The 12,350-nt window shown below is 52.4% G+C and overlaps 2 protein-coding genes across 2 annotated transcripts; one reads left to right on the top strand and one right to left on the bottom strand.

The window, feature by feature from the left end:
* The first annotated feature begins 1,786 nt into the window (after window positions 1-1,786).
* On the top strand, window positions 1,787-7,804 carry RFLNB (refilin B). Its single transcript, XM_075112942.1, has 3 exons — window positions 1,787-2,083; window positions 3,599-3,708; window positions 4,992-7,804. The coding sequence occupies exons 1-3, from the start codon at window positions 1,886-1,888 to the stop codon at window positions 5,320-5,322; spliced, it is 639 nt and encodes a 212-aa protein (XP_074969043.1). The 5' UTR covers window positions 1,787-1,885; the 3' UTR covers window positions 5,323-7,804.
* A 517-nt stretch (window positions 7,805-8,321) lies between these two features.
* Window positions 8,322-11,800, bottom strand: LIAT1 (ligand of ATE1). The gene is given in 4 exon segments (XM_075113551.1): window positions 8,322-9,622; window positions 9,625-10,050; window positions 11,212-11,409; window positions 11,758-11,800. Coding segments are annotated over 4 exon segments (693 nt in total). The 3' UTR covers window positions 8,322-9,596.
* Between the last annotated feature and the right edge of the window lie 550 nt (window positions 11,801-12,350).

The raw sequence follows: 12,350 nt of genomic DNA on the forward strand, positions 1-12,350 counted from the left end.
TGCAGCTAAGGGTAGCAGTGCTGCTCCCTGGGTCCAAATCCTCACACGGGCGGGGAGAAAGAGCAGCCTGGGGGGAAAAGTGGGAGATTTGAAGGGTGTTGTTAAACTCGGGGGTGCGCAAAGCCTAATTGCTGCTGGTTCTGCAGCCGGCCCCTCCTTCTGCCACGAGCTGCCCTCCGAGAAAGCCAGGGCAGCTGCTGCTGATGCTGAGCAATGGGAGAAGGGTGGCCAAACTGCGAAGGGACCGGTGGCCCCCCTCCTTCCTCTCCAGTCCCCGCTGTCACCCCAGTCCTGCCCTGGTCGGGGGGGGAAGTAACGGCATTAACCACTGCGGCCTGGCCCAGGCCCAAACTGCCCCTCGCCCACCAGGAGCACCTGGGCAGGCAGCGGGGTCAGCCCTGCTCTCAGCAGGAATGCTTTACTTAATAAATCTGTTTGCGGTGCATGGACACCATTAATAACTCCTGGATGCTTTTCTGCACCCTCCATCCCAGGGAGCTGCAATGCTCGATCCAGCGGGGTCTGTGGGGCTTACCCCAGCTGCCAAAAAACACCCAGCAGACCACTGCTACTGGGGAAATCAGTGTGCTGGAGGTGTGGACAGCCCAGCCGGATCTGGCAGTCAGGACTCGCTCTTTCAGCGCTCCCCAAAATCCGTGCTGGCGTGGGAACGGGCAGTGCATCGAGGATGGTGCACAGTCCCTAGGTTGGCTGCGTTTTGGGGCAACCCGTCAGGAGCTGGTTTGGCTGCTGTGGTGCGGCTGGGGACAGGGGCAGGGACATGGGGATAGGGACAGTGGGGTGGTGGGGGCACTGGAATGGTGGGGGCACTGGGAAGATGGGAGCACTGGAAGGGTGGGGGCACCATGGGGATACGGGATGGGCACTGGGATGATGGAGGCACTATGGGGTACAGAGACAGGGATGGGGAGGATGGGGGCACCGGGAGGACGGGAGCAGCAAGAGGGTGGGGGCACTGTGGGGACACGGGGGCAGTGGGAGGGTGGGGGCATGGGGATGGTGGGGCAGTGGGAGGGTGGGGCACGGGGATGGTGGGGCAGTGGGAGGGTGGTGGGGGCACGGGGATGGTGGGGCAGTGGGAGGGTGGGGGCACGGGGATGGTGGGGCAGTGGGAGGGTGGAGGGGAACGGGATTGGTGGGGCAGTGGGGGGGGGGCACGGGGATGGTGGGGCAGTGGGAGGGTGGGGGGGGCACGGGGATGGTGGGGCAGTGGGAGGGTGGGGGCAGTGGGGGGGGCAGTGGGAGGGTGGAGGCACGGGGATGGTGGGGCAGTGGGAGGGTGGGGGGGAACGGGATTGGTGGGGCAGTGGGGGGGTGGGGCACGGGGATGGTGGGGCAGTGGGAGGGTGGTGGGGGCACGGGGATGGTGGGGCAGTGGGAGGGTGGTGGGAGCACAGGGATGGTGGGGCAGTGGGAGGGTGGGGGCAGTGGGAGGGGGGGGCACGGGGATGGTGGGGCAGTGGGAGGGTGGGGGCAGTGGGGGGGGCACGGGGATGGTGGGGCAGTGGGAGGGTGGGGGCAGTGGGAGGGTGGGGGCACGGGGATGGTGGGGCAGTGGGAGGGTGGGGGGGAACGGGATTGGTGGGGCAGTGGGGGGGGGGCACGGGGATGGTGGGGCAGTGGGGGGGGGGGCACTGGGAGGGTGGGGGCACCGTGGGGACAGGGGATTGGCACTGGGATGGTGGGGACAGTGTGGGGTACGGCGATGGGGGCACCGTGATGGGCACGGGGAGAGGCGGGGAGCAGGCCCCGCCCCCGCCGCGGCCCCGCCCCGCCGCGGCCCCGCCCCCGCCCCCGCCGCCCGGGCGCAGCCGGCACCGGGAGCGGAGCGGCGGCGGCTCGGCCGGGGCAGGGCGGCTCCGCCATGGTGGGGCGGCTCAGCCTGCGGGAGGTGCCCGACCTCCCGGACATGAGGAAGCGGGGCGACGCGGGGCTCGACAGCCCCGACTCCGGGCTGCCCCCCAGCCCCGGGCCCGCCCCCCCGCCCTGGCTCCTCTCCTCGGGCAGCCCGGACCGCGCCGCCGCCAACGGGCTGCCGGAGCCCGACCCGCCCGCCGCCGCGGTGAGTACCGGCCCCGCCGCCCCTGCCGTGAGTACCGGGGTACCGGCCCCGCCGGGGAACCCGTCCCTGCGCAGCGCCGCGGCCCCGGAGCGCGGCGTGGCCGGCGGCAGCCCCGGGCGCCCCCGGCCGTGCTCGGTCCGCGTCCCGCTCGGTCCCGGTCCCGCGGCGGCGGCGCGGAGCCCCCGGGGGAGCCGAGAAGCCGCTGCCCTCTGGACCCTGCCGCGATGCATCGCCCGCGGAGGGCCCCGCAGCATCCCTTGAGGAAAGGAGGGTGGGAAGGCAGCCCGCGGCGCGGGGGTTGCTGGGGGGGCCGGCACCCCAACCGCTCCCCGTTTCCCTCCCGTCGCATCCCTTAACGCACCCGTGCTGGGGGGGGAGCCCGCCGGGGAACCGGGGTGTCTGCAGCCGGGGCCGAGGGGGTCAGGGCAGCCGGCGGTGCTTTTCAGAAGCCTCCAGCTCTGGGGTCGCGCTTGCTGGGGCAAGGGGAGCCCCTCTCCGCTCCTGCCCCCGGCAGGGCTTGGGACGGCGTCGCAACAGGTCTTTGAAAATCCCTGTGGAAAAGGAACTCTTGTTCATCCGGAGAGTGACCCAGAGTAGGAAGTTTGTATGTTAAACTATGATTTCAGTGAACAGCAGCAGAAAAAGACGCACTATTTTTTCACAAAATGATTTTTTGAGCACTGACGCTGAGCTGTTGGTACAAACACTTTGGAAACCGCAGATCTAGAGGAAAGGTCCCTTTTCTACAGCGGTGCCACCGTGAGACTGGAAAAGGCCGCAGGAGAGCCCTGTGTTGAACAGGAGAGGTGCTCACAGCCCCCTCGCCCCTGGATGGTAAAGCATGGGTGCAGAGGTGGCTTCGAAACCGCAAGCGGGTTGCTTCCCTTCGGGGCCGCTTTGGTTTCCCTCTGGCTGTGGGAGAGGAGCACGGGGACGCTCCGTGAATTGCCGCTCGGAGGGATTGGGTTTATCCTTCCCAGCGGCTCGCGTGTGAGCTGGGCAGGTTGGATTTAATGCCTTCAAATAGTAGCCACGGTGTAGCTGTGAAACAAGGAGGTTGCTCACGGCGAGATGCCTTGCGATGATTTCCTGCTGAGATCTGCCTGTGGGGATATCTGATGAATCCAGCAAGGAGAGCTCTCTCCTACGCTCATATAAATGCTAGCTATAAATTGAATGTGAGCTCATACAAATGGACTATAGTTCACGCTGAGAAAGCTACGGTCCACCGAGGGGCTGTTTTGCTCTCTCATTTCCCAGAGTGGCTCCTCTGAGGTAAGCTCTCGGAGTTAGGAGTCTCCAGAAAAATACACCTTGCCACATCTTTGATGCTGTAGACCAGTGTCAAGTCAGACCTGCGGGTTGCGCCTGCAGGCACGTCTTGGACTAGGAGATCCCCTTGCACGTAAATGTGAACCTGGACAGCTCTGAACCAAGGGCGAAATGAATGTGTTTTCTTGAGAATGTAGTGAATTGTGACATAAACAGGATTATTTTTGCTTTTTTTTTTTTCAGAATTCTGTGTTCTCTCCCAGCCCTGTTCTCCCCAGCTGCCCACCAAGATTGTGTCCTTTATCCTTTGGCGAAGGAGTTGAGTTTGACCCTTTACCACCAAAGGAAATAAGGTAAATATTGTGTTACAGCCATCTAGTTTTGAAGGAGTTAGCCTGTAAAGGAGTAGTTAGGCCTTGTCAGTGCCTGTGAGTCAAGTTAATTTATCTGCAAAGCTATTGTTCCACACAGCTGTACGTTCCTGGACCTGTGCATTTGTACAGGCTGAAGGAGTGTTCAGCCTTTTTTAGTCTCTCATGGTTTTTTTGCAGGACAGCTCTCCGGTATTTTACTCTCCTGCTTTTACTTCGTTGCACTGCTCCAAAATGTTGCCTTCAGCTGATTAACCAGAAAGTAATCATGAGGGAGGATCTTCAAAGCAGCCATCTCGCTAGGACTGTTTTATTAGGGGAAAGGAATTTTGCTGTCCTAACCTCATGGGTTTGGAATAAGTACTTTCTATCTTAACAGCTGTGGCTGGTTGTGTGAACTAAAACAAAAGTTAATATTAAGAGAGCGCATAATTATTCTTTTTTAATGCGCCGCATCACTTTGCAGCCTCTGAACTATTCCTTTGAGCTTCGTGATTTGCAGGAATGAGAAATGAAGGCTCCCAGCTGGTTACTGTGCAAGCGGAGGTGGACTGATACAGTCAAACGGAAGCCTAATGCAAGGGAGGGTAGGAAGTGTTGGTTGCCCTGGTGTGGGGAAGGAACCCGTGCGTGGCTGGAACTGAAGGCAGTTAGCACCGGGAAAAAGCTAACACAGAGCTGTCGCAGCGTGAAGGAGATAAAAACTTTCTTTTGCAATCCAGGCACAGAGGATTTTCTTGCCAGCAGAGTTTTATGTGCGAGTTGTAGCATTTTCCTGCCAGTTGAATCTTCAGCGTGTGCCCCATGCCGAGAGCGATAGCAGAGGGCTCCCGTGTGACTCTTGTCAGCGGAGACCTGAGAGAATAACGTGCGCTTCCATGGACCTGGCACGCCGAGGAGTTAGGATGCTCATGTGCAAAGCTTAAATGTGGATCTAGGCCTCTGCATTTAGGCACTGGAGTTTGAAGGAGGCTCTTAGCTTCATGGATCTCAGGTTTAAAACGATGGAGACGAGGACTGAGATGATGTTTGGTAGTGCTGGCAGCCGGACAAAGCAGTGACCGTGCCGGGTGTGCTGCTAATGTAAGGCTTTTCCTTAAATGAGTGAGTGAGACACCAGCAAGCGGCGCCTGCGTTACGCGGCTGTTCCCGGGGTGAGGTGGCGGTGAGGCTGAGGAGCCACCCCGGTACCCGATGGCTGTGTTTTCCAGAAAATGCAGCCTGCTCCTCCAGCACAGAGCTCACACACATCTCTTGTGTTTCAGGTACACGTCCTCGGTTAAATACGACTCAGAGAAGCACTTCATCGATGACGTCTATATGCCAGTGGGCTTAAGCATTTCCTCCTGCAGTCAGACGGTCATCTGTGTCCCAAACTGCACGTGGCGCAGTTACAAAGCGGAGGTCCACTTCGAGCCCCGCAACAAGCCCCAGCGTTTCACCAGCACCACCATCGTCTACCCAAAGCACGCCAAGACTGTGTACACCACCACGCTGGATTACAACTGTCGTAAGACCGTGCGGCGGTTCCTCTCCAGCATAGAGCTGGAAACTTCGGAGTGCCTTGGGAATGACTGTGTCCTGGACGGTTGCTGACTGACGGCTGTCTCTCTTGCTCTTATCCATCCCGGTCCCATCTAACGTACTGTGCTAACTCCACTAGCTAAAGCGGGTACAGACCCTCTTTCTCAGCTCTTAATTCCTGCTTTAAGCACCAGAATGGCCTGACCGCAGTTTTCTGTGGGAACATAACTTAGTAGGAAACTTGTTTCTTTGCCTTCAAAGTCGTGAGTTCCCTCCCCTTCCCTGCAGTGCAGCAATCAGATGAAAATAAGGGGAAGTATTTTCCCAGAGAAAAAAATTGACAGGTGAGAAAGAATGTGGAACAGTGCCTGGCAGGTGGAAACCTATTTGATGCTTTGTGGTGATGTGCAAAAATACGGGCGATTTGCTCTCTTGCAGAGAATCTACCAGGCCATTTGGTTACAGAGAGCCAGAGCTGTCATTCATCTCAGTTTAGATCACAAGACTGTTTTCTCTAGAAGATTAAACTCCTGGAAATTGCTGGAAAAAACTAACAGAGAAAAATCTGGAATTCTGCATTTATCATATACAAAAACGTTATCCTTCAGCATTCATGTCCAGTTTGAAGGTGTGAGTTGTAAAGAAGAGGAATTCTGAGTAGAGCAGGAGATAAACTGCTTTTGCAGCTCCAGGCAGCAGAGAAAGGATCTGGTAATTCAAGTTCTTTAGGTGAATGGCACAATGTATCTTAGGACTCCTACAGCACTGTGGTCTGTGTTACACGCTAGCGTTTGCGTACTACGTGTAGTAGGACTTGTAGTGAAGAATATCAGGCCAAAAATTATCCCTGTGGTGTTGGAAAGTCAGGTCGTGACACTATGGTAGTGGAATAACACCGGTGCCTAGTTTTAACTGACATCATTCTGTCTGCACTGAGGGAGTTGTAACTAGGAAGGTTTCAGAAAATGCGCCGTGTATATATACAGGGTCCTGGAGTGGAGAAGGAGATGCCAGGATCGGGTGTGAGATGCCGTCGTGGAAGGGGTTGTGAAGAGGCAGGTGGTAGCAAAGGACAGGCAAATTCTTATTGCGTAATAAAATCCACAGCTGTAGCTCTGCTTCCACGTTGAGCTTCTCATTGCAAAGGTCTGTGTCTTCTCTGGACTTCAATATTCTGGATGTTGCTGGGATGGGGTAGCATTTACCTGTCTGTAGGCTGCTGAATAACTGTTCCAGTCCCAAGTGCATGGTGAGTTTGGGGACCAAAGGGAATAACTTCAGATACTATGAAAGGCCATCTGGATGTTACATGCATTAGTTTATCATGTGCTTTGAAAATAAGATGGAGAGGTTTGTTTCTTTACTCAGATTCTTTTTTTCCTATATTGACAGAGAGCAGTGTGGGGTGGAGAGCATCTGCTCTGGGGAGCGTGGCTCATGTTGGTGGCTAGTGTAGCACTCAGAAACACCTGGTAGATTTGACTTAGCTGGACACAGCTTTTCCACATATTCCGAAACTCCTCTGAGGTGCGGGTCGCCTTCTGGTGGAACATCAGGCCTGGACCTGCTTTTAGAGAGGACGTCCTAGCGCAGAGCCTCAAGGGTGAATTTTGTCAGTGGCGAGTTAGAAACTCGGGAGCCTGTTCTTGAGCTGTACTTGACGCGTGTTTGTGCAAGTGTGATGATGAGTGGTGTGGAAGTGTACTCCAGCGTGAACTTAAATGATTTGGGAGAGTAAAAATGCAGCAGGAAGGAAAGCTTGAGTTTGCGTGGTTTGGGTTTTTGCTGTTTTGTTTTGGTTTTTGTCTTATTTATTAGCTCAGAACAGAACGTCCTTAATCTTTGGTACTTGCCTCAGAAAACCAGATCCTAAACCCAGGGTGACAGAGGGTGCCCACGTCAGGCAGGCATTGCTCCAGAGTTAAGAGCAGCACAGTCTTCTCAATGAACCTGTTGGTTTCAGACTACAGTGTGTAGATCTGTCTTAAATACACATCACGGTTGTCCCCTAAGCGTTGCCCCGAGATATACTTGTCGCGTAACAGAAGGCACAACTCGGCCCCGAAGCGTGTGGGGTTTCACACGGGCAGAACTAATCTTTGGGAAGCTGTTGCATCATGGCGCGCTTCGCAGTTTTGCCTACCTTGCTCCTGGACACCTGGTGCTGGCCACTGTTGGACGCAGGACGCTGCAAGAGCACAGACCCTGGATTGCTCTGACAACCTCTCCCAATGAATTCGTTTGCAGGAGATCTGAGAGAAGATTATTTTAAGTTGTACTCATTAATTGTCCCTAGTTAAATTAGAAATTAGATGACCCTTACTACAGTTTTGGGATAAAGCACCTGATTTTTATAAAGCAAACAAACTTGATTATGTACCTCTTAAATATTTTAATTGGTAGAGATACCTTTTAAATTATTTATGTTCCAACATTTGCAAAGCTCTGATTAGCTCTGTGCAAGTGTTCTGATGTCTGTGACGTTTCCCACCCCCTCCTAATTTCCAATTTTTCTTTTACTTTATTGGTAATAAATGATCTGAAAACCATCGTATAGGGGAGTCTCTTTATTTTTCGTTCAAAGCTTTTCAGTGTTTATTATGGTATCTGCTTAGTAATAAATACGTAATATATCCTGCCAATCCCAGCTCCCCTCTTCTCTTACGTGTTGCTTCTGTTTACATATTCTAGGAAGGCGTTTCCTATATAAAACTGTGTATTTTAGAAAAAAAACCAACACCAAATGTTGTGGTTTTTATCAGTTTAGTAAGACACTTGAAAAAGTTCCTTAAAGACAGCTGAAAATCCTTTCCAGTATGTATCCGAGCCTTTCATCTGGTGTAGTTTTATTTTTTAAAGGAGTTTCTGGTGTGGATTTCAGCATATTCTGCAAGTGAAGCACTTACCCTTTTAAAATATAACAGGTATTTAACCAGACAGGAATTTTAAAATTTTGGTTAAAAATGTAGATGCTGAAATGCTGCTTTAGTAAATACAGCATAAAAATAAGACTAGAATGTGTTAATGTGTTAAACTTTATGAAAACCAAATAGAGGGTTACAACTATTGTTTTGAGAGAAATGCTGTAGTGTTTTTCTGGATACTTGATCTGTTCTTTAAACCCTTCCGAATTTGCAGGCGTGCTGATTCTGTGCTATCTCTGGCAGAGTAGAAATGGACGCAATTGAACAGCAGCTAATGAATTCTTAATGGGATTTTTTTGGTTACTTTTTATTGTTCATCTGGTTATCTGCTCGCTAAAGCTCTAGATTTGCATGTAATGACATTATTGGAGTCTAGGGAGCGTTGAAGCTATTCTCAAGCACACCGCTGCTCCTGCAAAAGCCTGTGCAAGCATCTGAGTATCATACAGTGCTTAAAGTATTAAACAGGAGAAAAGCCATATATGAACATCAATTGCCGTATAGAAGACAGTCCATTTGAAGAGCCATTGAGAAAAAACTTTGAAAAGCAGGACAGTACCTTTCAGGAGGGCTTCAGGAAACACTTTCTCTCCTTTCAGATGTGCCATCTAACTTCCAAATACTTCCTTTAGTGTGGCCTGAGCTGTTTTCCTTCAATATTGTAGTAACACTCTGTATGGAAGATGTTCCTTTACTATGAGAAGTTGAAGTAGGGGAGTACGAGGCAGCTTTCTACTTGACACGATTTTTAATTCATACTGGCCAAATGGGCTTCTAGTTAGTACATACCGTGACAAGGGTAACCCCGTTGTTATAGATGGGCTCCATTTTCCATATATATATGCTGTGTTTCTCCAGAATGTCAAACCTGAGGGTCTGATACAAGGAAATTTTTATTTAAAAAATATGTGCTGGACCTAACAATTAAGTCGCAAGCCAGGAGACGAGGGCTGGATTCCAATCCCGACTTGCAGCTCGCTCAGTTTCAAGTACTAGGTAAGTTCTTGCGCCTGCAAATCATCTTAGCCTCCAAAGAAGGTACCTGCTCATTCAGCTGCCCACACTGTTTGTTTCCCCTTCTGCCAAGGCTTGCTGGTTTCAGGACCAGCGATTCACCATGTGAATAGCTGAAAAGCTCAGGTGTAATGCAGGGAGTGTTGTTTTGAAAACAACTAATAGCAATAACGAGGGACACTCCAGGACAAATAGGCAGTATGGAGAGGAGCGCTTTTAATTGCTGAATTAGTCTGAGCTGCATCCATATTTTAACTAACAGATTGGTTGGTTTTTAAAATATAAACGTCTTGTTCTCCACACAGATATAAGACAGTGAAAGATCAGTACTAAGCTACAGAACTCAGTGAGAGATTTTAGGTGACACCACTGGTTGCAGCTCAGAGACTGTGCCAGCTTGTTCAGCATTCAGGACCAGTTCATGCTTGCTCCTCTGGAAAATAACCGCAGCAATCTTCTTTACGTGCTGTGTGATTGCCGCTTGTGCGTGATGCCCTGCAATGATGTAACGGGGAATGCCTGACAGCTGGGCATGGCTCTGCGGGCAAATGGTGCTGGATGTACAATTCGTACCGTGTCCTTCTGTTAATCTTATAGATACGCAGCCTTTCTTCCTCTGCTACAGGATCTTCAAGAATCCCGTCCCATCGAAGGCTTTCATTAAGCTGAGCAGAAAGACCTTGGTCTGTTTGACTTGAGTCCAAAATGGTGGAAATGGATACTACGGCCTTGTTTATTTCTGCATCCTTCTGACTCTCTTCTGCATTACTTTGGGCTGAGGCAGGGTTCCTCCCAGGACTTGGGATTTCAAGTGATGGAGAGGAGCGGGCCTGCTGCTTTCTGGTTTTGTGGTGGAGTTTATCTGTTAAAATGATAAATGCTGTTAGCAAAAATATGTGCATTGCATCTGAGGCTTTCCTGCTTATTTCATAAAGAGGATGATGAGACAAGTGTTTGCTGTGCTTTTATGTGCCCATTAATAAGAAACCAAATCTCTAAGAAAATATTAATGGCCTAAAGATCTTACTTTTAGCTGGGTAATACATATTTATCTGATTGGCTAACATAACGATTCTCACACCTGTAAAATGTATTTATTGAGGCTGTTAATGCATTATGGCACTTCCATACTGGCATCAAGTTCACTGTGCTTGCCTAACTCAATTTAGGCAGGAAATGGATTCTTAGTTGTTGGGCATTTTTTTAAGCTGTTATCCATTAATACGGCAAGAAATGTAGGTTGGCTTCTTTTAAACAGCACAATTTCTAGAAACTTTCAGGCACCTTTTGTACTAGATACTGGAAGTGAACAGCTATGCCTTTACGTGGAAGATTTTTTGAAATGAACCTCCACTTTCTGTAGCTGTAGCAGCAACTCAACCCCGCTGATGGGAAGTTAGATCAGTGCCGTGACTCATGCCTGGGGAACGGCAAATATTTAAACAACTATACTGTAGCTCACCAAAAGAAAACCACTAAATATTTACGACATCCCAAATCTTCGGCAGTTCGTGAAATTTCCTACTTCTTGACAGATGTCTTATGCCTCCTACTGCTTATGCTGTGTAGTTACATGTAGTCAATCTTTTCTTCTTTTGGCTAGATTTGTAGCTATGTATGAAACTATATGTATAAACAGGCTACACGTTCAGTGAAAGGCGTTGAAGTGCCATAGATGATTTCCTCGGGAAGGCTGTTTTTTTCTCTCCAAGGCAGTTGTCCTGCAGGATAGGGGGAGAGCCGAGCATCGCATCCTCTGGCCAACACAGACAGGTGAGTCCGAGCTGCCTTCCTGCTGGTGCACACAGGCCGGCGGCGCGTCCCCTCCTGTCTGTGCAGCGTCAATTGCACAAACATGCAACGTTGAGCCGTGGTCATGTACCAGCCCTGTGCACACATGGCTTTGCCCGATGACCCCTTCCCTCCCCAGGCCTGCCCAGACCCTGCGTGGGGTGTTTTGGGGGCAGCTGTAGGGAGCACAGTGCCTTTGCCCATGCCTGCTGTGGCAGCCAGCCCAGCTCACCTGCCCGCACGGTGGTGGCGGCGGCGGCGGCACTCCTGCGCGGCAGCTGCTGCTGCTTCTTCTTTCTCCGTGGTGGCTTTGTGCCAGTGGCCTGCGGCGGAGCGGGGCACGGGAAGCCCCTCACCTGCCGCCGCCTGCCTGCGCTGCTCTCCTGCCTGTGGGGCCCTGCAGCATGGCCCCCCACGGCCGCCCTCGAGCCTGGCAGGGACCAAGGGAAGGAAGGTCAGTGGCCCTGGCCAGGCCTTTCTCCTTGTCCATGACCCCCCCCCCCATCTTGACTCCCCTCGGTGCCTGCCCCCTCCATCTCTCCTTTGCTCAGCACCTCCCCTCAGCACCTTCCCCCTCCATTTCCCCTCAGTGCTTCGCCTCCCCTCAGCGTGTTTGCTCTCCATTTCCCCTCATGTTCTGCCCTTCCATCTCCTCTCTCCTCAGTGCCTTCCTCCTCCATTTCCCATCAGCTCTTCCCCTCAGTGCCATCCTCCTCCATTTCCCCTCAGGTTTTGCCCTCCATCTCTCCTCTTTTCAGCGCTTTCCCTTCCACCTCACCTTCCCCCTTTACCTCTCCTCCCCTCAGCACCTTCCCTTCCATCTCACTGCTGCCTTCCCCCTTCCTTCTCCCCTCCACTCTCCTCAGGACCCGCCCTTCAGAGAGGTCTCCAGGGCAGCCGTGGCACAGCGGCAAGCCTGGGCCTGCCTGCTTGGCCAGGGGCCCAGCACCATTGCTTTGTGTGAACAACACTGTCCGGCACGAGTTTCCTCCCCTGTGCCCCCTACACGTGTAGGTGCTGGGGCTTGCCTGAGGTAATACAGCCACAACAGAAAGCATTGGCTTGTCTGAGATAGTACAGTCCCGGCAAAGTATTGCAGGGCTGTGGAGTTTGCAGCACAGTGCTGCTGCAGAGGGAAAAATCAAACCCAAATCCATTGCAGGGAGACCAGCTATTGGGGTCCTTCCCACCCTTTTGTAGCACCTCAGCCCTGTGCTGAGGGAAACTCTCCTCTCCCCTCCTCTCTGCCTTTCCCCACATCAGAGCAGCGAAGGTACATGTGAAACAGCTTCTGAGGCAGCAATAGCTCTCCCAAGTGTTCTGGGGCTGGTGCAAGCCTCAGATCTCCTGCCCTTGCTGCTGCGTTGCAGT

The sequence above is a fragment of the Phalacrocorax aristotelis genome, chromosome 18 (assembly GCF_949628215.1).
Source record: "Phalacrocorax aristotelis chromosome 18, bGulAri2.1, whole genome shotgun sequence".
NCBI lineage: Eukaryota > Metazoa > Chordata > Aves > Suliformes > Phalacrocoracidae > Phalacrocorax > Phalacrocorax aristotelis.

Excerpts from the sequence above, each read along its gene's own strand:
- RFLNB (XM_075112942.1), top strand. The coding sequence starts at position 1,886 with ATGGTGGGGCGGCTCAGCCTGCGGGAGGTGCCCGACCTCCCGGACATG. Across the intron at positions 2,084-3,598 it reads CCGACCCGCCCGCCGCCGCG|AATTCTGTGTTCTCTCCCAG; the intron begins GTGAGTACCGGC and ends TTTTTTTTTCAG. Across the intron at positions 3,709-4,991 it reads TTACCACCAAAGGAAATAAG|GTACACGTCCTCGGTTAAAT; the intron begins GTAAATATTGTG and ends CTTGTGTTTCAG.